Here is a 22,863-nt window from a genome sequence, read left to right as displayed (position 1 = left end):
AAATCTAGCTCCCTTTTTAAATACAACCTGAAAGGTAAGGCCCAAACTACCAGAGATTCTCCCTTTTAAAATTGTTAATCTGGGGAATATTTAATGGGTATGCTTTATATAACTCTGACTTGTTTCAGATCAGAATTGACTGCAATAATGAAAGGAGTGTCCACACTAAAACATTACAGAATACCTCCAGTGAAGGTAGTCGGATGCGCACGGGTAAAGATCGTAATCCGAAGAAAGAGAAATCGGACAGCGGGGATGGTCAGCAACCATTGGTGAATGGAGTACCCTAAACTGCATAATACTTAAAGTCATATTTCCTATACTGTTTCAGTAATTCTTATTCCACGTTAGAGAAACTTGTTAGGCCAAAGACGAATAGCAGGCAAGATGGCGCAGGGCATGAAGTGAACATAAAAGTTCTGTTAGCCTTTTTTAACATCACCAGTATGCAGTTGTTTTCAGAATAAGAAGTTATTCAAATATTTGCATAAAAATATCTGAATTTCTGAAAAATGCTTTCAAGTACGTATTGCACTTCAAACAATGAAAGATTCTTTTTTGTTTGTTTTAAAAATACTGAGCTGTGCATTGGTATACTTTCTGTTCAGTTGTACCATTTTAATGCATCGGGTCAAAATCACTGCTCAATTTCAATTTTCAGAATAAATAGTGTTTGCAGTAATCAAATTGGGCTTCTGTTTTCAATCTAACTTACAAGTTCTTCATAAAATGTTATGTTGTTTTATGTCCTGTGTCAGTTCACGTTTTGGTCCACTTTTTCAGTATTTTAGTGGACCCTGAAATATGTGTGATGTAACAATTGTCATTTTCATTAGCAAAAAAGTTGTATGATCTGTGCCTTTTTTATATCTTGGCAGGTAGGAATACTATATTTGGATGCAGAAATCAGGGAAGATGAGTTGGAAACACTAAATGTAAAATATATGTAGCAAACCTTGTCAGACATTAGTACTTTATAGAAGAGTGCATGCTTTCCATAATTTTTTCCTTACATAAACATCTGGTTAGGCAGTTATAAGAATAGGAAATTTATTTTGCACTGAAGATTTGGCAGATAGTGTTATTGAGACAAGGGTGTAATTTTTTTTTCTTCGTAGTCAGTACAGAAGTTTTTTAAAAAACCTTTCCATTTGTGGAAAACTAAAAAATTCATCGTTACTGAGGGAACAAATGTAACTTGTTCACAAGATAGTAGTGTGTGCCTGCTATTTGGCCAGATGACCAGTTAAAAATGCTAACCTGTTTCATCTTCCCACGTGTTTAAAAGTTTAATTTTGGGGCTTATCTCAGGGGAGATAGGAAGAAACTTACCATGTGTGATACCCTGTAAGGTGCAGGTGTAGTGTAGCTAGGTAACATTGGAGGCAGGATAAATTCATCATAATTTTTGAGGTACAAGCTCTGATTCAGAAGCTAGTTGAAAGGTGTTGCAGAACTTGTTACGAAGTACAATAGTACACCAGGAGAGAGGGGGTAGAATTTAGAATTGTACTTTTTTTTTCTTTTATTTCTGATCATGAATTGAAATTTATTGGGCAGAACTGTGTGAGGACCTTCATTTTAATCCATTTTATTAAAATTACTCCAATAGGAGAGCCACTGATTATGTACAGAACTGTACAAACCTGACCTTGCCTCTGATGTATTTTGTGAGTTTTGTTTCTTTGCTTTTTTTCCTTTGTTTTTTTTTTTCCTTGCATACAAGTGAGCATATAAAAATGGCAACAAACTGCACATGATATAACAAATATAAAAATGTCTTAAAGTATTGCCAAACATTAATGTTGATTTCTAGTTATTTATTTTGGGAATGTATAGTATTTGAAAACAGAAATTGGTACCTTGCACACATCATCTGTAAGCTGTTTGGTTTAAAATACTGTAGATAATTAACCAAGGTAGACTGACCTTGTAATGTAACTGCTCTTGGGCAATATTCTCTGTACATATTAGCTACAACAGATTGGATTTTATGTTGACATTTGTTTGGTTATAGTGCAATATATTTTGTATGCAAGCAGTTTCAATAAAGTTTGATCTTCCTCTGCTAATTGATGTTGATGCAATCCTTATAAACGATTGCTTTTTTTAAAAAAGTCAACTTATGGCAAGTAGAACTTATATTTCTCTGTTAAACTTTAACTGTAGTTATTGTTTATTTCCATATGTTGTAGAAAGCATTACCAGATTTCAAGTTTGGCGATAATGCTAAGAATATGAAACCTCACTGGTGAAACGGTACAATACATGCTGAGCTATTACACTATATGCACTATATTTTTTACACTCAATAGTTGAATTCAATAAGGTGCTAACTAGGATTTATGTGAAATTGCTAGTTACTAATTACTAAAATTGCAGTTTGATAGGTTAATTACATTCCATTTTCAAGTGCATTTTGGGGGTAATGACATTTTACAGTATTTCTGTGTGCTGAAGTTGAACATGTATCCCTTTCGATTCAAATTCCACTGTTTTAAATGTTAGCAAGTTTCAAAAACATAAATTGTAAATCTAAATGTAAAATTTTATTTTGAAAAAATCATGCGTTGTTACAAAGCTTGAAAGTGCAACAGATGTCTGATGCTTGGGTTCAGATCCTACTGGTAACTTATAAAATATGGTCTAATGAATTAAAATTATTTTAAAAAAATAAAGGTTTTTTTTTTAAGATTGAAAGGTATTTGTGAATGATGATTAGGATTTAAGTTCCTAGGATTAAACACAAATTCTGTAAAGTAACAAAACATCTATGAAACCAGGGAGAAAAGTTCCCCCAACTCTTGCTTCTTTCTCAGTATTTTTCTTTTTGGTTTAGGGGAGATTTGAAAAGGGTTGTCAGGGTTATCATTAAGCCTCTCCAAGGTATTGGATAGAGAAGCAGAAGACTGGGCAGATGTTTTAGTTATAGCAGATTCCTAACCTAGTAAAACAGGAAATAATGCTACTCCAGCTTAGTATTTTTGCTCGCAAGAATCAAATATTCAAGGTGAGCTTCTGTTCCTGCCCAGTTTGCATCTGTGCTCCAAGAGATTATATTTAATGCCTTTGTCAGCAAGCCATGAATGGGATCTAAATACAGAGAGTGTAATATGATTATTAGCATAGATGCCTCATCATTCATAGAAATTATCTTGAAAGACTAACTTATTCCCTGATTCAGCACACTATGCAGCTCTCCAGTGTCAAGTCTGGGATGAAACTAGATTAATCATTCCAGCAAGTATTCTGAAGTACACCAGGAACCTTTATTTAGCTTTGCAAAATCCATCTTCTTTATCAGGCATGAATTAAAATTGGCTTACAAAAGTTTTACACTTAATTTTTTTAAGTTACTGACGGGCTCCATAACAACAGCAAGGCTAGGACTGATTTATTAGAAGAGTTGCTCAAAGAACTATTCCTTTAAAAATAAAATAAACATTGGGTCGTTTCATGCATTAAAGAAACAAGATTCAGCATAAAATTTCTGAAATATCTGATCAGTGATAAAGGATTTATTTTCTTAGTCTACATTAGAAATTAGAATTTAGTTTTAAAATTACTAGTAGGATAGCATTTTTCCCTGGCTTCAGTCACAACCAGGAAAGTCAGGACGTTCAGAAAGCTTTACTATTTTAATGGTGTTAGGACTAAATTAGCTTAATATTGTTCAAATCTGTGTATGGCATTAAGACCAGAGGTCTGTCCAACTGAGCTCAAAATTCGTCCGAGTGGGTCTGTGATTTACAGTACGTAAGGTTCAGGTATCTTGCAAATATCAGAATGTGCTCTCTCAGTATGGCCTTTGAATCAAACACCCAGTTCAGAGGTGGAACCTTGCCTTCACTTTCAATTAATATTTTTCAGATCTGTCTTCTCGAGGGCTACCTCTCTACTCGTGTGTCTTCTAGAAACACTGATGTGGTCAGTTCTTGGAGGAGATAAAAACATGATAATGGAAGTGGTGGCTCTTTGAATTTATTGTCTGTATAGATGCACGCTTATCTCCAACATCTCTCACGGTTTCAGATGCGTACAAAGGCTTTCCTGAACATTTGGAAAGAAATACAAAGCAAATGGCTGTCTTCTGCTTTGTAACGTTTCAATCCTGTGTGCAACAGGTATCCAGGGGATGCAGCTTTCTGTGGGCACTGATAGACATGGCGGGAAAGAGCGCCTTACCAGAAGCAGCAGCAGATTACTTTGACCCAGTTCTGCAGTATCTGTAGATTGGGGGCTTCTGCAGGGCTTTTTGGTGCTTATATGTAGGCTGGTTCAATCAACTGTTAGATAAAAACCCCACTAAAGTGCCTGATCTGTACAGGCATTGGGAAAGTTGCGTCCAACTAATGCATGAGGGCCAGAAATAAAGTAAAGCGCCATTTTTGTTCTTTTCCACATCTGCAAATAGCCTGTGAAAGTGGGTTATTACAGAGGCTTTGCACACTGCACTCTTCCAGAGTATGGAACACATCTGGCTCTGGATTTGACTCTGTAGGTTGAGTTGGGGATGTCTTTGTCTCCAGCAAAGGCTAAAGCCACTATCAAATGTGGCTTGCTCCAGCAGTTTCCTCTTCCAGAGCCTGCAAATGCTCCTCTGAAGTACACTTAGTTAAAAATCTTGCTTTATCCTTTCTCTAGGCAAAAAAGAAGAGCCAGCTGTAGCTGGGTTCTGCAAAAACAGCATCATTGTTAAGATGTGCATGACGTAAGGCTGGTGAATTTAGCTTCAGTCATCAGTAAAGAACCTACAATAAAATGAGGAAGATTCGAGAGCCTAGAATAAAAAACAAAATGATCAACACAGCTAAGAAGTAAGCAAGCAGAAAGCATAGGGGTGACAGTTATTTATTAAATCTTTGTGTCTTTGTACCAAGATTCATAGATCTCTTGCAGTGGGTTCTTCGCCTGTTTACAGGTTGGTGGCACACTCAGTCTTGTCACATGACAAGAGGGGAAGGCTCTGTTACCTGAAGTTGCCTCCAGGTTTTTCTCTCTCATGACAAGTCACCTACCTAGCCTGATCTGTGGATTTTCTTCAGAAATCTTTGTGTCTTTTAGACAAAGGAGTTTAGCTTAATATGTTTAATTCCCAGCTCTGTGTTGTATTTGATTTCTGGGGAGACTGTGCCCTCAGCACCACTCCCGAGTTGATTATAGCTTCTTGCTATCGTCTTCCACATTTGTGCTAACACCAGTTCCCTGCCTTTGTCTAATTTTTAGTATCTTCCACCCTAACATCAGCACTTTTTTACAATAGATTCCTGGAAGTTGTCATATTTGTACCTAAGAATATAACCAAATAAGTCATCACCTTTTACAAAACTATACTTAACTTCAGTAACGTATAACATGACCTTTACAGTATGGGGAAGGGGTCCAAGTCATCTATTCTTCCCTCCTAACTTGTTTGTTGGGTAGATCTATAGCTTAGGATGAAGCTTCCCTCACAGGCCAGACTGGTGAGGGATGACTTGATTACCTGCCCCTATCTAGGAAAGAAGCCAGACAGAATTGAGAAAGCTGGGCCAGCAACTGCTCTCCCCCAGCTCTGTCCTGAGTATGAATCCAGAACATGCCTGAACCGCTTGTACTAGGACCTGCCCTCTGGTTGGTGACCTCCACTACCATGTTTTACTCCTTCCCTGCAGCTCACGGATGGAACCTATGAAAAAAGGAGGATACTACCAGCACCCGAGTTTGTAGTAAGTCTAATTGCCACCTCTGTCACAGCCGCCAAGGGTTGCTCCCATCCCAAGCTGAGGTTTCCAAGAGGGGAGACCTGTTTGAACCTGGTGATCCCCATGAAATAGGGCTGCTGAGGAGGCCAGTCCTGAACTCCAGGCCCATCCCTTTGAGCCAAAGGGACCTATGTGGAGGGAGACATATCTGCCTTCTCAGGGCAATTGGAGTAGCATCAGCTGAATTCAGTTGAAGGTTACAAGGAGATATGGGGAGGGAGAGGGTGGAGGTCTGCAAACCGAAGCCCACTGCTATCTGAAGTGTTTCAGACACCTACTACAATGTACATCACAACTGGATCCATGATGGAAATTATTACAGGGAGCAGCAGGTCAACTACGGTAAGTCTGGCTGTTTCAGCAAGTGGGGAAATGGGAATCTCCCTTTTATCCTATTCTACTAGTGCTACCTATCCAAAGCTAGCCAAGTTATTTGTGTTCTAAATCATTGGGGGAAAAACTCCATGTAGTTGCATTTTCTTTCAAGATGACATCTGGTTAGAAATTGTGGTACGCCAGTGGGGAATGACCTTTTTGGCAGACCTTTGGGGGATGCCAGGGCTGGAAAACCCCTAATTTAGGCCCCTGGCGGATGTTACAGGTAAGTGATTAATCTGTTAATCACACCATAAATAACCCTGCCACATGTTCAAGGAATTAATGACATGACCAAATGGGAAACGCACCAAAAAATGTTCTACAGATGTGTATCGTTTTTGTGGCTGATTTCCTTCGCACCTTAAATGAAATGTAGGGCAGGATAACAAGAGCCAGCTCAAAGCTCAGGTGCGTCTGTAACCAGCTCTAGTGTATTCTCAGGGTTAACTGTCTATCTGAGCCCTAGGACCGCAGGTGTCTCAAAATGGTCTTAGGACCCTGGGCTTCACTTCCCGAGGATCCTGGGCTCTCCATGTGCTGACTAATAGTAATGACACCATTGGGATTTGATCCTGATGTGAATGTGTAGCCTGGCAGGAGGAGCAATTGTTGGGATTGGGCATCAGATCCCATTGTGCAGTTAAATAAATGTGCGCCAGGGCCTTAGTCTCTGCTCTCCTGGTGACCCTTTTTTTGTGGAGGAGGAAGAGGGTACATCCATGAGACACATCCCAAGCATCTTGTTCATTATGACCTATTCCACGGCTAATAGAGATTCCTATTGTGATGACTGTTGTTGTCTCCCTATCCTATATCACTTGCTATGCTGTCTTTCTGCTGTGCATGAGCTGCTTGACTGGGAGATCTCTAGGCACCATCTGCTTGCACCTCTTATAATGACTTGCGAGAAGGTTTGATGGGAAGAAAAGATCAGTATTGTGGGGAAATGCGGGACCTGCTTTCACCCTTTCCTGACTCTGCCTTTTCTTTTGTTTTCCCTTCTCTGTCTGCTCTGCAGTTTGCATTATATTTTGTGAAATATATTCAGACCCTTGATTCCCTTTAACGAATCCTGTGGCATGTCCCAAAGGAAATGATTTCACACAAAAGTCTTAGTGAAGGTTTTTACTGAGAAGCAAAAAAAAAAAAAGTCCACAAACATTTTTAATCTCTTCTGTAGTACCCCATAGAAAAAATCCATCCCATTACTCAATGGTTTTTGTAATCCTTTAGAGCAGAGCACTTGTTATATAGGGCTTCTGTGCTGAGGGTACAAACAGATTAAATGTCAGCTCCCTTTTCTGTGTGTTTGTACAGCAGTTAATACAATAGGATTCAGGTCTGGGAGCCTCTAGAAGCTACCACAACCCACATGATAAAAAGTGAGATTGTTAAAAGTCTGTCTCGTTATCCCAGCATGCTTTAATCTTGTTTTGAAAAAGATCTATCTGAATAGAAGAAAACAAGTAGCTTAGCCAACTCAGCTGTCGCATCCTGCAGAACAGTCGTGATGAAACTTTGGTGAAAACCAGTTGCATCCCAAGTGGCTAAGCACCGTGGGACCTTAAAAGACTAAAGAGGATGATTAGGGTCTCATTTTATAGCTGTGCGAGAGAGAGCGAGCGTATTCTTGGACTACATGGGCATGTGGTCTGACCCGGGTGGCAGCATGTTATACTTTCATCCAAAGCACCACACATTCTGAATGGATGTGAACAGGTGTCTGGTCCTGCAACTAACTCTGGATGCTAAACCTGAACTAAAACCTTTGCCAAGGTTTTCAAGAAGTGGCTAGTGATTGATTGAGTTTCTCAGTTTTTCAGTTCCCAACTTGAGACATTTGAAGTAGGTTTGTGTTCAGAAACTGTTAAGCAAGTTCCTGACTATGGGTATCCCTTTTAAGTGTCTCGCATTGAGCACTCCCAAGTTAAGGCATCCAGAACCATTAATCACTCCTGAAAAAAAAATAACTACCAGGTCTTGGGGTTTTGTTTTTTAATGGAGGAGGATCTTGCTGGATTCTTCCATCATGCACAGTCCAATTCCCTATGCCCTATTTGCTACAAAAAGACAAAATCAAAGAAATCAAGAAAAGCTATTGAGGTAGTGTTACTTAAATGCATCTATAACTCTGTCTTTGATTTTAATGTAGTAATGATGCAGCTGGCAACCGGCAATCAGTTCTTGGGGAGCGGCATCTTTTTGTTGTATCATATCATCAGCCCAAGTGAGTACTGCAAAGAAAAAAAAGTTTTTAATAGCAGCAAGCGATTTTACTGTTAAATATATCTACCCATCAGCATTGTTTTGGCTGCAATACAGAATGTGCTATTGACATTATGCAGCCTCATTTGAAATAAGTGAGTGCCGCACATATTAAATTTAGAAACATTCAGATTTCTCTCCACAAATTGTAATTTCTTTTGTGTATCTGACCAGGCTTTTGGTAGGAATCAGCTGTCTCCCATCTGGCATCATATCTCACTCTTTTTTTACTTTGTTTAGAAGGGATTTTTTTCCACTTCAAGGAAATAACGATAGTGTTTCTATTCTACAGTTTGCCTCGGCCCGTTATTTGGGTGAAATCAGGAGTACCACAAAGTCTGTTAAGAACATGATGAACACTGTATAGCGTATAGAACAGAAGCTTTAGCAAGAGATCTGGCAAGCTGAATTGTAAAGGGACATGTGGCTTGAATACAAGCAAACATTTTAGTTGTAGTGGTCTTAAGCATGAACATGCAGTTTATGGTGCTGCAGACCCATCTACAGCACTGCAAACTGCACGCACTGCACGTGTAGGCATTCACTGCACTTCTAATTTGCAGCACAGCAGGGGTTTTTGATACTGGGAGATCTTGGTGTCAAAAAAACCGGGGGCAGAAAGAAGTGAGGTACGCACCACCCAAACCTGGAGCCTGGCTGGCCAGAGCCACATTCCAGCTGCCAGCCAGGCTCCGGGCACCTGGATTACCTCACTGGAGCCTCTGGAGGCTCCCAAATATGTGTCACTGCTATTTGTCCCTGTGGAAATGTATGTGCATGCTCATCTGCACACGACCCTTAAAAGGAAACACGGTAGAGCCTGTTCCTCCTAGGGGAATCCCATACTTCTATGAAGTAATAGCCCATCCTGGACAATCCCAGTGCATTCCAGGAGCAATTTGAGCAGACTACCAATGCTCTGGAGAAAGAGTTGTTAATTACTTTCATAAACTCTTGCTAAGTTCAGTATCCTGTCATGCTGTAGTCATTGCTACTAGCCTGGGCAATTCACTCTTTATTTGAAGAAGTCCTGGGCTTGACTCCAGGACTGTCAGCATTAAAAGCAGTAATCCCAGCTCCTTGACTTCAAGGAGTAAATCCATATACTAGTAGCAGTGATAGGATCTTGTCATTATGGACCAGCCACTGGAGTGTGACATATACCAAAAGTATTGAACCAAAAGATTGGAGTTTTCGATGAAATGGCAGCAGTTTTCCTTGAAAAATGATCGTTAGCCAGCCAACATTTCAAGAATATCTACTGCTAATATTTCAGCTCTGAGGTGCTGGAGCTCACTCCTGTATCAAATGATGAGTCCAGGTGGTTCCTCTCATTTGTCTCTTAGGTTTTATCCCTTCTCCCTTTTGAGCCTTCTGTTGGTGATGGTCTTATTCTTATGTAAGGTGAACTTCTTCTTTACCCATTATTAGTCCTCTTGTACCAAGAGAAGGGACAGTCTTTTGGTGAAGGCACTGCCCAGAATAATCTAGGTTCACTTCCAGGCTACAAATTGCCTGCACAACCTTAAGTCACTCAATCAAAGAAGGGGCTGGTGTTATTCCTATCTCTTATTCCTGTCTGTCTTGGCTACTTAGAGCGTGAACTCTTTGGGGCAGAAACGTGTTACTACATGTCATTACCGTGTCTGTTGCAGAGAGATCTTGATCTCAGCTGAGGCTTTGGAGTGCTGTTATATAAATGATGAAAAGGAAATACATCTTTATTCATATGGTACATGTTTCAAGAAGTCTACAGCTTGTGTATGAACAATAACGCTCTTGGTCTTGACAATTTCCAGTTGAAAGGATTCTTTAATATAATTTAAATTTCACAGCTATAGTTCTTTGCTCATTTGGTTCATGAAGCAAATTTAAGTAATATAATTGAATACAACAGAAAAAGACATTTATACTTAACCCTGCTAGCCATCAGTAGACAAAATTCATAATGACTATAAATGCCGTCGTAATGAAAGATAATCAGTATGAAAATGTCATTGCATTTAATTAATTATGGATATTTTGATGATAATGAGCTAATCATTATGAGCTTTCAGGTTTTGCATCACCAACTCAGCATGTTTTAAAAAGAAGTGAAGTGGCACCCAGCAAACCTAAAATGAAACTAGAAGATATATCAGAAGCTCTGTTAAATTTCTTCAACCCAGTGAGTAAGTGTTGCTGTGATCACTGAATGCTGAGAAGAGAGATTATCTGAAACCTTCAACCCAATACCATAAGACTTTGTTAAAATGTCACTTAGCAGGTTGCATTATATTATTTCCACATAACATTTTATTCACATTTGGAACAAAGGCACATTTGTTTCCGCTGCAGTAATGCCCCCTAACAAAGTCCTTCATCTTAAGTGACGTGTTATCCTCAGCCAGTTTATGCCGGACACTTTCAAAGCAATAGGGGAAAGAAAATAGTGGTGTGATACAGCCATGAGTTTTGCTATAGACACGGAAAGCATGATAATTGATACGACACGGTCTGATTCTGCATTCTTCATGCATCCAATACTGTTTTGATCCCACCAGGGGATGTTAAGGTATGTGAACAATGTAGGATGTGAAGGGGATGTGCAGAATGCAAGACTAGTTCCATGATGACATCAGAAAGTCATGGGGGAAGTGAAGTGACACTAGATGCATAGGTCCTCGGACGGTGTAAACCTGCATAAACTGTTAAAGTTGATGAAGCTAAACCAATTTATACCTGCTGAAGATTCATGAACAGGATAAGCAAGTATCTGGCATCATTAAGTGCCTGATTTCCCCCAGGGTTTAATTGACTTGGACCTTTACCATTAAACTGAATGTGTGCATGATCGAAGGGGTGATAAAATGGACTATGGCTGGAACCAAATAATCTCCCAGAATCGTAGGGAAAATGTTGTATAAATAAGGGGAAGGGGGTGCATTTGTACTATTAAACTTTAATAGAGATGATCCAAATAATAATTAAATAGCAATATTTTAATTATATTTCACTATTACCTTAGGTTCTTGTTACTGCCGTTGCAAAATTACTACCTTTTAAATACAAGCAATGAGTGGTTAACACTGAGACAGACAGGTGCAGCATGCCACCATCAGTTAGTTAAAATGTGTAGGATTTTTAATTTTCTTTTATTTGAGAAGCTGTCCACTCAGCAAACTAAATTTGTTTTCCCCATTATTTTTCAAATCTGTTAAAATTAGGAAAAACTCAGCTAAATGCTACTTAGATTATATTTTTCTGAATAGCTTATTAATATGGTTATTAGTGAAACAGCAGCAGCAGTTTAAAAATGTCTCATCTCACATGATCTTGGCTTTTCCTTTAGCTTTAGTATGGAGTTATTGTTCCACATCCAAAAATTAATCACTTAAGAAAATGAATGACATTTTTTGGGCAATGTGCCCTATCAAAACATAATGAATAAGTTGAAATGATAAGTTTTCTGTGTGTCAAGACATTGTTATATAACGGTTTGATTGAGCATTGTTCAAAGAACTGAAACATTCTGGTTTTTTGTAAGCTTGTCGCCCTAAAGAAGATCAAGCATTAGTTGCGTGCCCTGCAGGAGAGAATATTAACAAGACGACATGCCTGGAAAATAAATGCTGTCATTCCTCCAAAGGGAGGAGTGCCCTGAGTTGCTACATCCCACTCCAAGATGGTAAGTGTGCTTGTTCTGTAAATTGCTAAGAATCCTTTTAGCCAAATGTTTCATCTGGTCAAAACCTGGGATTTTCTGTTCAGTTTCTTCCCTTAGTTTTTCAGTGTACCATTCTCATCCATGTAGTGCAGCACTTATTGTAGTATTTGCATATAATGTAATATAAAAGACAATCGCTTCTGCCAAGCAATCTCAATTACTTGGGAAGCTTGGCAAAAGCAGGCAATGAGCATTTCAGTACAATTGAACATAAGGTCATATATCTAGGAACAAAGAAGGCAGGCCCTATTTGTAGGCTAGTGGAATCTGTCCAGGAAAGCAGTGACTTTTAAAATGATTTGGGAAATTATGGTGAATAATCAGCTAAACCTGAGCTCCCATTGAGATATTGTGGCCAAGAAGACTACTGTGCTCATTGGGTACTTAAAGTAGGCAATATAATTACAGTAAGTAAATTATATTACCACTTGGCAGTAGATGACCATTACCAGCATAGAGCATCCAGTTCTGGTCTGCTCTTCAAGAATGATTTTTTGAGTGTCTCAATTTTTCCAACATGACAAGTACTATGTTATACTATATCTGTTTTCATTCTGCAGAGCTTTCAGTGGCGCACTGGGCCAACGGGAAAAAAATCTTGCCAAACCCCAAATTTAAATGTATAAAATAAGCTATAAAAAATAACTTGATAGGCCAAATCTTCAACTGATATAAACCAGCATACTTCTTCCATGGTAATCCACTAGTTTACAGAGGCTTAAAATATTGCTTCATCTTTCCATTAAACCCAAAAGAAATGTTCATAAGTTAATATATTTCTCATTTGATTTCCACTTATTTGAAGACATCATCACTGTAGTAATCATAACAATGGAAACAGCAAATCAAACGTAGGGCCAAATTCCAAAACCTTTACTCCAAGTGTGTAACACCACCCTCCATTATTTTCCATTGGTATCATGGGAGTATCCTTGAGTTAAGTAATGTTCTAAATGAATCACACTGTCAGACCCTGTCTATTTGCTAGGGGCAAGACAAATTCATAAAGCCTTTAAAAGCCAACTCATAGAATGAGTTTTATTATGTTGTGTAAAAAGACATTTAGCCACAGCAGAGAGAAACTGTGTAGTGAATTATAGCTCTCCCACTCAGTTTAGGACATGCACTCAAATAAATGTTAAAATTAAATATGCTTATTCAGCTGCAACTGCTTGATTCCTCATTTCATTTAAGCTTTTATTGTTTGGAAGTAAACATCAAGGGCCTACTATTTTACCAAATTATCTGCTTATAGATTAATTAGCTACTTGAATGCTCCAGGATGTACAACATATGTCCAAAGAAAATGCACACACTTATTGCCCTGGGAGCACATGCTGTGTGCATCATAACAATCTGTTGACAAAATACAAGCGCTTAGCAGACATTTGACTCAGGGCACTCACATTTCTATAAGATGGTCTTTGGCTGCATACAACACATGCTTGGCCCTGGGAGTGTTGCCATTGACTTTAATGGGAACAAGATCAAGCCTTTAAAACAATGCTACAGAAGTTCCAGACATCAATATTGCAACATTGAAAGGTAATTTCTAGCCAAAGTAGACCTGAGCTGGAAGTTGCTTTAAGTTTCGAGGCCAATTAATGGTTTTACATATCCCAATTTTGGGGGCACCTTTAAAGGCACCTGATTGTCATGCTCTGGGTATACCTGGCCACTAATGACTTTTGAAAATTGAAGCCTGCATCTGACCTTAGTCAAGTAAGTATCTGGGCAGTCTGGATTCAGATCAGATTCCAAACCTGATCTTTCTGACCGGTGCCCATTTCCAACATCTGCATATTCTGTTCACCCTGTAGCAGGATTAGTTACACACCTAGCTTGCTCAATAGCTGTTCTCTCTATCAGCAAAGGAGGCTCCAATTTAGCTCTCTAGATCATGCATCATTAATGCAGCCTTGCATCAAACCAACAGCACCCCAACAGACACTGCGACTGTTTGGCCTTGGATTTGGAGGAGTGGTTATTTTTGGATGCCTTCCACTTTGCTGCTGTACTTATTTGCAGAGAAGGTAAGAAATTACTACTTCATGCCAAACTGGATACATGCCACATTATTGAAATAATTTGGAAGTATGGGCGGTTAGACAAATTTAAAAGTGATGAGAGGAAATACAACAGAAAGAAAGCAAAGGTCTATTATGTAAACATCAAAAATGGTGGGGTTAATTTGACTTGGAAAGAGGTCAGGTATCAAGTTCAGGCTTCTCTTCCAAAGACCAGCTATATATCATCAGGACCTAATCCTGTAATTGTCCTTCCTTGGAGGAACCTGCCTGTCATTTTGGAGATTCATTGACAAAAAGCAGCTCCAAGCAGGCACAGAGGTCAGCCTGATGACCTCAGGCTCCTGTTGAAATACAAGCCTAAGCTACACTGACCAAAACTGAGTTTTGCCGTAGGCAGGTGTGCTGGCATGTTGAAACCCGGTTTTAGATGGGTTTGGTCTCCCGACCCACCTTTGGTTTAGCAATCAGTCCCCTCTCCCAACTGTATAGGCTCAACTATAGGTGTTAACTATTAAAAGCATCTTGCCCTTGTTCTCCTTTTTCATCTGTGAGTAAAGGGGCAACAACCACTACCAGTCATGAACAACAGAGGTATCAAAAAGTACTAGAAAAAAAAATAAAACAGCCCACCACTTAGTCCCCTTGCAATGCTTCAGGGTATCTCTGTTGCTACAAATGTAATGCCAGGTGAAGTTGTATGATGGTATAACTAGCAACATTCACTTAGGCTGCCCAAAATGCTACCTCCTCGCCAGAATCTTAGATCCAAAGGAAAGTGTATAACACCAGTAAAAGTGAAGGAAAAATAAATACTTCCCACAGGTAACAGTGCTTCTTATCAATTTATGATATACAGGGGAAGAGAGGGAAATGAGGACTAGCCCTCTACTTGCCCAGCTCTCAACTTGCTGGTAGAGGGAAAACAATTTTTTTACTTTCATCACAGTCAAAAGGCATGGTGAAATTCTTGCTCAGGAAATCTGAGAAGAAAAGAACGAAGAAGCAAAATTGACTTGAAGAGGGACACAAACAGAAACCTAGCGCAGGATAGAATAAAGCAGAAATTGTATCATGAGATCCATGACAGGAGGGAAAGCTAATAAAAAGACTGGAGAAAAGAGCGACACATAATGAGAGTGGCTAAGAACAAAAGTGGAGGAAAAATTGTGTCTAAAGCTACCAAATACTTCTGTTGAAATGTATGAAACCTTAAAGCTATCTGAATATTAGTAAGTCACTGCTTTGCAGTGTTGATACTACTGTGTGTGTGTGTGTGTGTACATATATATGTGTGTGTTTACATGTATGTGTCCATGCATACATACACACACACGTCATGATAATGGGGATAGAGCAAGGTACACAACGTCAGTCATCATTAAACTAACATTTAGCATCATTTTGATTTATTTTCCTAGGATGGAAATTACTGAATAGCTAATCCTACAGGTAACACTAGTAGCTCAGTGACAGAACTGCTACTGCCATTTTTTCTTTACAAGAGTGTTTCTGAGGTGTCTGAGTTGGTGAACTAAAAAGATGGCAAAAGAAGTGCCCGTGCTACACGCACACATACGCGCGCTCTGCTAATATTGCTTCTCGCCAGATGGCTATTTGCAATAGAGTTCCACATTCAGACAAATCCTGCTGTGCAAAATGCCACATTGCAACTTCCACGACATTCAGCAGCTGATGTTCAGAATGCAGATCGCCAGCCTGAGCAGTCAGTGACTCTGAAAACAGGAGGCAAAGAATTAGCATGAAATTATCATCAAAAAATTTCTGGAAAATGAATTAATGTTGGTTCGTTTTGAGAGACTTCCCATTAATGTTTAAATGCTCATCTTTGTGGGGGTTTTTTCATTATACAGTGCAACTAGGAATATTGCTGTTGTGCTATGAGTTTCTTTTTAATGCGGTGATTAACCAGATGCTAAATGGTTTTAATTTCCAGCATCATATATTTGAGTTCTAGGAAAGAAACAAGCCCATAACATAGTAACTTTGAGGGAGTTTTGCTAGTTTAAGGAAGCTCTTGATAGAGGATGTGGTTTTGCAAAACTTTCTTCTAATGTCCTTAACCTTGGTAGTGGGGAAAGAAGGTCTCTTGCTTCTGTTGTCTCAGTGACCTGGTTGGGCAGTTGTCAGTTTGTTCCTGCAAGTCATATTCAAGCCCCTTGGGGAAAATGTTAGAGCTACAAGCAGTGGCTTCTACTTCCTCTGTCAAGACTCTTGGACCTTTGTACAGTGCATTCACTCTGGGCATCCCATCCCTGACCTCAGATTCATAAATGTTAGGGTCGGAAGGGTCCTCGATACATCATCAAGTCCGACCCCCAAAGTATGTGTCCCTAGACCAAACATCTTTAATAATCAACTTGAATGCAAAATTGCAGAACAAGACATCTTCTACCGACTGGACTGTGTTAAACCATAGTTTAAACAGGGACTATGGATTCTTAACTCATTACCTGGCCTACCTGTTACCTCTGGTGTTCCTCCAGGTGTTAACTGCTTTGTTCATCTCAACTGCTCTGATCGACCCACTTTACTACCTCTCCTAGCAGTGTCCCCTCCCGCTGTCCCTTCCCCTCCTGTATATAATCTTTTCTTCCTACAAGTCTATATAAGAAAATAGGTTCTTGTCTACGGAAGTTTATTGCTTTGAGTGGTCTCTGAGTCACTGTCCTACCTCCTTCCTGGACTCACACAATACACTTTTCCTCTAAGCCTCTTATAAGCTTCCCATAGAGTGCATAGAGAGTGAGCTCCTGCAGAGGTGAACTATTTACCACGCAGGGGTTTTGCAGGAGTTATGCACCCACCACACTGCATCTACCTCAAACTCTGCAACCCACACTGCAGATCTGCATCCATGGATCTCACAGCCCACAGGTAGAGGGAAAGAGCAAGATTAACATCTCACACTTTTTCCTTCTTGAGGCACAGGTCCAGTTCTTGTTCAGCTTGCCAGTTCACTGGCTCTTTTGCAAGATCCTACCTTCTCTCAGAACCACCAAGCAGTTGGGCATGGCTAGAAGTGCTTGCTTGTCTACTCCAAAAATGCCCTGGACTGGAGATAGCAGAAGTTGTTCTCAGCTACCATAGTTGCAGTGGTTCTTGAGGAGTTACTTCAGGAGCCAGAGACCACTAAGTGGAAATGTACTTTGGTTGCTGGCCATGCCATCCTATTTGGGGAGGGGAGACATGCAGATCCTAGATAATTAATCAAGCAGAGTTAATGAGAATCTTCTTTTTAATTATTTTTTTTTCCTCTTCTCTTTTTTTGCTCCCATTTTATCAGTCTCTTCTGGATGGACTGTGCACCCATATCTTTGGAATTAAACTTCTGGACTCATTTTGCTCCACCTGATTCAAAATTAAGCAACAGCAATTTGATCATCCTAGTTTAAAGAAACTTATAATAACTTAAGTAATTGATGTAGATGACTCTGAGATGAGACTGGTAAGAGACTCAGCTAGTATAAAGCAGAGAAGTCCTTTAGGTGAAAACCTATGAGAGGGGAAGTCTTATCCATGTGCTTTTCCAAACCTGAAACACCTTCAAACTCTAGTGGAAGGTCTAGAAATGAACTTTTGGCTCCACTGAATCAGTAAGAGTTTTGCCATTCCCTTTGTGGAGCCAGGATTTCATCCTAGATCTCTATAATCTTTGTCCAAGTTCCTTCTTTGGAAAGCACCCAATTTCAGCTACAGATTTAATATCTTACAGTTCTTGTACCAACCCTCTACGAAGACCAAACAAAGAAGTGGAGGAAATTGTGAAGAAGCAGAGAGAGAGGCGTAAAAACATTGGTAGTTTTTTACTGAATTTGCTTAAAGAAGATGCAGAGGATCACAAGAGCAAGAAAAAAGGTAGCGAGTTGACCTCATTTAGTAGTTAAGCTAAATGATGGTTTGTTTAGAGTACTCTGTGATTCTTTTTGCTTAATATTATTAACTAGGCACATAGATGATATCCAGCTAGTAATAAACATGGACAACAGGCCTCTGGTCCAGTAGACCACACTTTCCAAATCACCCCCGTTATTTGGCATGGGAGAGAAGCTGGATCTGCAAGGTCAGAAGGGAAAAATCCTTTCTGACCCCTCAAGATAAAGATTAATTTTAGAGCAAATCCATGGCTACTAACGAAGCCCTGAGTCTGCAGTAACTCGTAGTACTCCTTCAGGTAGATGTGTGCACTGTTGGACTTATTGGTCTGCCCCCATTCTTCCTAGTCAGCAGTGACATAATAAGTACTTTCTGTGCCCTAGGCAGCCACGGCAGCAGGGTCCAGGTGGGCAGCGTCAGCCACCACCCCTCTAAATCAGTGCCCCACAGCCCCCACTCCCTTGTTATACTACTGCTGGTCAAGTGCACCTCTGCGTTTCATGGGTGCATGCATGGCACAGAGAACTGAAAAGTCAGGTTTAGCTGCTCGCCAGAGGTGAACTAAATTTTGCCACCTTTACTCAACAGTCTGGAGAACCTTACTCCTTAAGTAACTCCAGTAAAACGTAAAGGACTGCTTGCATCATGCTACTCACCAGGGATGTAATGGTGTCAGAATTGCCCAGAGCATCACCTGCTCGGATGAAATCTGGGATGGAGCCACACTCCAGCTCTAAGACTGAAATAAAACTAATGTCCTATATCCAGGACTTGCCCCATGTCTGGATGTTATGTTGACACAGGCTTCTGTTACACATGGTGTTTGGGGCTGCATCTCCTGTATGTCTGAGTGCATGCGGGTGCTCTTGGCACTATACAATTTAGCCCCATGGCCCTGCTGTTACCTGAGCACGAGGGTGCCAAAACATGGTCTCTCCATTTAACGGTGCAGTACAGTGGTTTTCAACCTGTGGTCCGCAGAACCGGGGGGGGTGCGTTGCAGACTATGTCTAAGGGGTTTGAAAAAGATGACTATGATCAATCAAAAGTATGTGGATACCCATGCTTACAAGTCAAAGGGGTCTGCACCTCCAGTTGACATTTCCATCTCCATTCAAAGTCTTTGAGGGATTTGCAAATGAAAACACATTGCAAACCACTGGTGTGGTAAGAGAGGTACTACCACAGCCATCAGACAATGAAAACGCACACCGAGGCAAGCAATGGCTTGTAGCAGTGCAGATTGTAGAATGCTTCCTGAGCTCTGCCTTTACAGCCTGTTTTATCATTCTTCCTCCTTCATAGGAAAACTACCTGCTGATCTTTAACAGCATGGACAAAACGAAGATGCCAGGATCACCTGAGTGTTCAAAAAGGATGGGTTGGGGGGGGGTTTGGTATTGGGCTTCTGTAGTATCAGCATCCGGTGATAACTCTGTGTTGACTTTTTGCACCAGAAATTCTTTGTATTTGGTAACCATACAGCATTATCAGATTACCAACCTCTCTCTCATTTAAGTATTGCCTTGAAGAGGCACCCTTAATCCTAAAAAGGCATACGCTGTCGGTGGCAATTCCTCAATGCTAAAAACAGTCTTTTATTAATAAACTATAGAGTCCTCTTGCCTTTATGTGGCAAGTAAGGGTCCCAAGGAAGTGGCTCTTCCAGCTAAGAGATCAGCTGTATTAAAATGTTGCCTTGATTGGGAAGTGGTGGCTGCCATTCATTAAACTGGCTGCCAGCATGACAACCTACTTAAACTCATTCTGATTGTTGTAGATACTGTAGTAGTAATGAGGATCATCCCAGTAGTTATATTTAAATAGAGGATTAAAGCAATTATATTTATAAGGACTAAGGTCTGGCTAGACAAAGCCTTGTCTGGGATGATGTAGTTGGGGCTGGTCGTGCTTTGAGCAGGGTGTGTTGGACTAGTTGTGACCTCCTGAGGTCCCTCCCAACCCTCATTTTCTACGATTCTGTGACTACAGCAGAGATGTTAAAATTTAATTGTAAACCCTTCTCACAATAGAAAATGATGGTCATTCAATGGTGATGCAAGTATTGGTCCTGTTTCTGGATATTTACATCATTTGGTTTGTGTACGGTACCATAGTTGCCAAGATTTTGGTTCTTTTTCAGAAGGAGGCTGAACAGTTTTCTTTTTACCTCTCTGTTTCTACTGGTGATTCTTAGAGACTCTGAATGCTCACTGATTCCTCAGATTATGAAATCACAGCCATCATGTGAGTGGGCACTTCATGAATAGGTGTAATATAGTGGTGGGATGGAGTACACATCTGGGTTGCTTTAGTAAGGAAATACGGCCTGCTGAAATGATCAGGGATCTTACTACTGATTGTGTACAGCTATGAACAAGACCTTTAAAACATGATGTTGCACGACTGCTGGTACCAGGTGTGTTACTGTTGTCAGAGATGTTTTTAGGTGTTAAATAGGGAAAGAAAGGAGCCTAGTTTTGGTGTCGCATAGGGGAGCTGGGGCGGAGGGGGATAGGGGAGGGATGGAGGGAATGACTGAACCAGACTCTGTTTGCGTTTTAGATCTGACTTCTCCATAGTGTGCATGCTGTTGCTGGACGCTGTTTACATGAATTGTGATGTATGCCTCTGGGTAGCTTGACCAAGATAAAGAACAATCCCTTAGTACCTGAATTTAGGGTCACTGTCGTAGTGAAAAAGTATATGTGACAAATCCTGGTGGCTGGTGGTGATAATGGAATACAGATCTGCACTGTGGAGAAAGTCAGGCTTTCATTTGGTGCTTTGCGATTTTCATTTGAAGGGTGATAAACTCCTTTTGTTTAGATATCATTGACAGCACGACTGCTTTCCACGTCGCACAACATTTTGACAAAGAGAGACATGCTGGTAAAACAACTGTATTTAACAGCAAAACAAGCAGCACAGCTGCAATATGTCTGGCAGCACCACAGTAAAATTGATGTAAGCAAAAAATATGGTCCATTGCCAGGCACTACAAGGAACAGGAACATGGCAGAGCTGAACTTCTCTCTCTCTCTGGACTACAGTCTGGAGCACATTGGCTAGGATGGCCAGGAGAAGATGTACCAGTCCAACCTGTGGGGTCCTCATTGTGGGGAGGTGCACAAGGCCTCCATAAATTCTGCGCAGTTCTTGCTGTCTTGGCTCCCTGCCATGGTAGAGATATTCCCCCACTGCTTCCAGTGTCTCATCTGTTCTGACACTTGGCTGCCTGTAAGTAGCCTATTCCAAGCCAGTGAGGACATTTAGTTGCAGAGCTTCCACTGAAATAGTCCTTGGTCAGTGTTCATTATCAGCTCCATGGCCCTTATGTTCCCTGGACACTCTTTGCTGGTAGGGTACAGTGTAACAACTCCACTGCCTCCATTTCTCTCCAAGTCTTTCAGCTATTCCATCACACTTCCAAGCATCTTGTAAGTCAAGAAGTGCGCAATACAAGGTAGGCGGTACAAGTTTCACCTATTCCAGGTGACCCAGATTCCTAATGAAGCATAAGGAAATGATCTCTGGCCCTGCCAGGCTCTGTCCTCTGCAAACTCTGATTACAGTTACCATATGTCCAGGTTTTCCCAGACCTGTCCTCGTTTTAGGTCCTCCTATCTATGTCTGGATGTTTTTTTAAAATATCAACAGATGTCTGAGATTTTGCTCTGCTCAGTATTGACCTTTTTCCCAGCACTTCCCAGTTCGTCCTAGCAAGGAGCTGCTTGGGGCTGGGAGGAGTGGGTGGAGGGCAATTGGAGGCAGGGAGCATCATGTGCATTGGTGCATACACATGCACGTGGCCAGCATGCAGCCAAGCCGAGTGGTGGGAGCAGCCCCAGCAGCTGGATGCAGGGAAGTATATGGGGGGGGAAGGGGTTGGAGGGCCAGGGCCTGGGGACTGTGGCAGGGTGTGTGTGTGTGTGTGTGTGTGTGTGTGTGGAGGGAATAGGTGGGGGGGGGGGCGGATGCCTGCTGGTGCTGGGGCAAACTGTCTGGGCACTGGGGCTGCAGCAGGGCAGGAGAGGTTCCTGCTCCTTCAGCAGCAGAAGGGGTGGGTGGACTCTTTGTGGGCAACAATGAGCTGTGTGGCTGAGCCAGTGGCACTGGGGCCAGTACCTCTGCTTGCAGGAGCAGGGCCGCTGGGAGATGCTGCAGGGTTGGAGGGAGCAGGAGGCTGAGGGTTGGGAGTGAGGGGCACTGGGGGGTCAGGAGCATGGGGCACAGGCAATGCCAGGGGGCTGCAGGTCAGGAGTGAGGGGTATCAGCAGGGACAGGGGGGCTGTGGGTTGGGAGTGAGGGGTATCAGCAGGGACAGGGGGGCTGTGGGTTGGGAGTGAGGGGCACCAGCATGGTTTGGGGGGCAGGGTACTGTGGGTTGGGAATGAGGGGCATATGACTGCCCCCCCAATCATATTACCCCTCCCCACAACAGGTATCCTCTTTTTGGAAACTGGAAATATAGTAACCCTATCTTCGATCCTCTCAATCTCTGCAGAACACAGAGGAAATAACTGCTGCTGCCCTGCCTGGGCTTGAGACAACCTCAGTTGGCCATTGGCAGTCAAATGAGACCAATGTCCTGCCAAGCCTGTCCCCTTCCTTGGCTCCCGCAGTCAGAGCTTGAGGTCCTCTCCTTTTCTTTCAGCCTCTCAACTGAGGGTGTACAGCCCCAAACTGTACTCCAAGCATAATATAGAGCTAACTAACTCAGTTAGAAGCTGCAACACTAGCAGGGAGCTCTGTGCTGGCTAGATGCTTCCAGCAGTTAGAGCCAACTCAGGTGTCTCTGCACTGCACTGCAGTGTGCCATGTGGACATACCCTGAGCTGGTCTC

The 22,863-nt window shown here is 41.3% G+C and overlaps 2 protein-coding genes across 4 annotated transcripts in view; both read left to right on the top strand.

The window, feature by feature from the left end:
- Positions 1 to 2,692, top strand: part of FMR1 (fragile X messenger ribonucleoprotein 1) — a 36,806-nt gene extending 34,114 nt beyond the window's left edge. For 2 of the 3 annotated variants that reach the window (XM_006266927.4, XM_014601231.3), the window contains one exon: positions 129 to 2,692. In XM_006266927.4, coding sequence (XP_006266989.1) covers positions 129 to 290 — 162 coding nt within the window. In that variant the 3' untranslated portion in view covers positions 291 to 2,692. The remainder of the gene's footprint in view (positions 1 to 128) is intronic. The other variant, XM_014601234.3, reaches the window with a different exon arrangement.
- Positions 2,693 to 6,953: 4,261 nt separating this feature from the next.
- FMR1NB (FMR1 neighbor) lies at positions 6,954 to 20,214 on the top strand. The gene is made up of 7 exons (XM_059733125.1): positions 6,954 to 7,033; positions 8,275 to 8,349; positions 10,445 to 10,558; positions 11,914 to 12,071; positions 13,963 to 14,126; positions 17,857 to 17,999; positions 20,051 to 20,214. Exons 2-7 carry the CDS (start codon positions 8,277 to 8,279, stop codon positions 20,212 to 20,214), a joined length of 816 nt encoding a protein of 271 aa, XP_059589108.1. The 5' UTR covers positions 6,954 to 7,033; positions 8,275 to 8,276.
- Positions 20,215 to 22,863: the final 2,649 nt, after the last annotated feature.

This window comes from Alligator mississippiensis, chromosome 8 (genome assembly GCF_030867095.1).
Source record: "Alligator mississippiensis isolate rAllMis1 chromosome 8, rAllMis1, whole genome shotgun sequence".
Lineage (NCBI taxonomy): Eukaryota > Metazoa > Chordata > Crocodylia > Alligatoridae > Alligator > Alligator mississippiensis.
The sequence above is the reverse complement of the archived record's forward strand: the minus strand, read 5'-3'. Positions and strand labels throughout refer to the sequence as shown.

Coding starts and splice junctions, on each gene's coding strand:
- FMR1NB (XM_059733125.1), top strand. CDS start 8,277: ATGATGCAGCTGGCAACCGGCAATCAGTTCTTGGGGAGCGGCATCTTT. Junction 8,350..10,444: donor GTATCATATCATCAGCCCAA/GTGAGTACTGCA, acceptor ATGAGCTTTCAG/GTTTTGCATCACCAACTCAG. Junction 18,000..20,050: donor TCACAAGAGCAAGAAAAAAG/GTAGCGAGTTGA, acceptor TTCTCACAATAG/AAAATGATGGTCATTCAATG.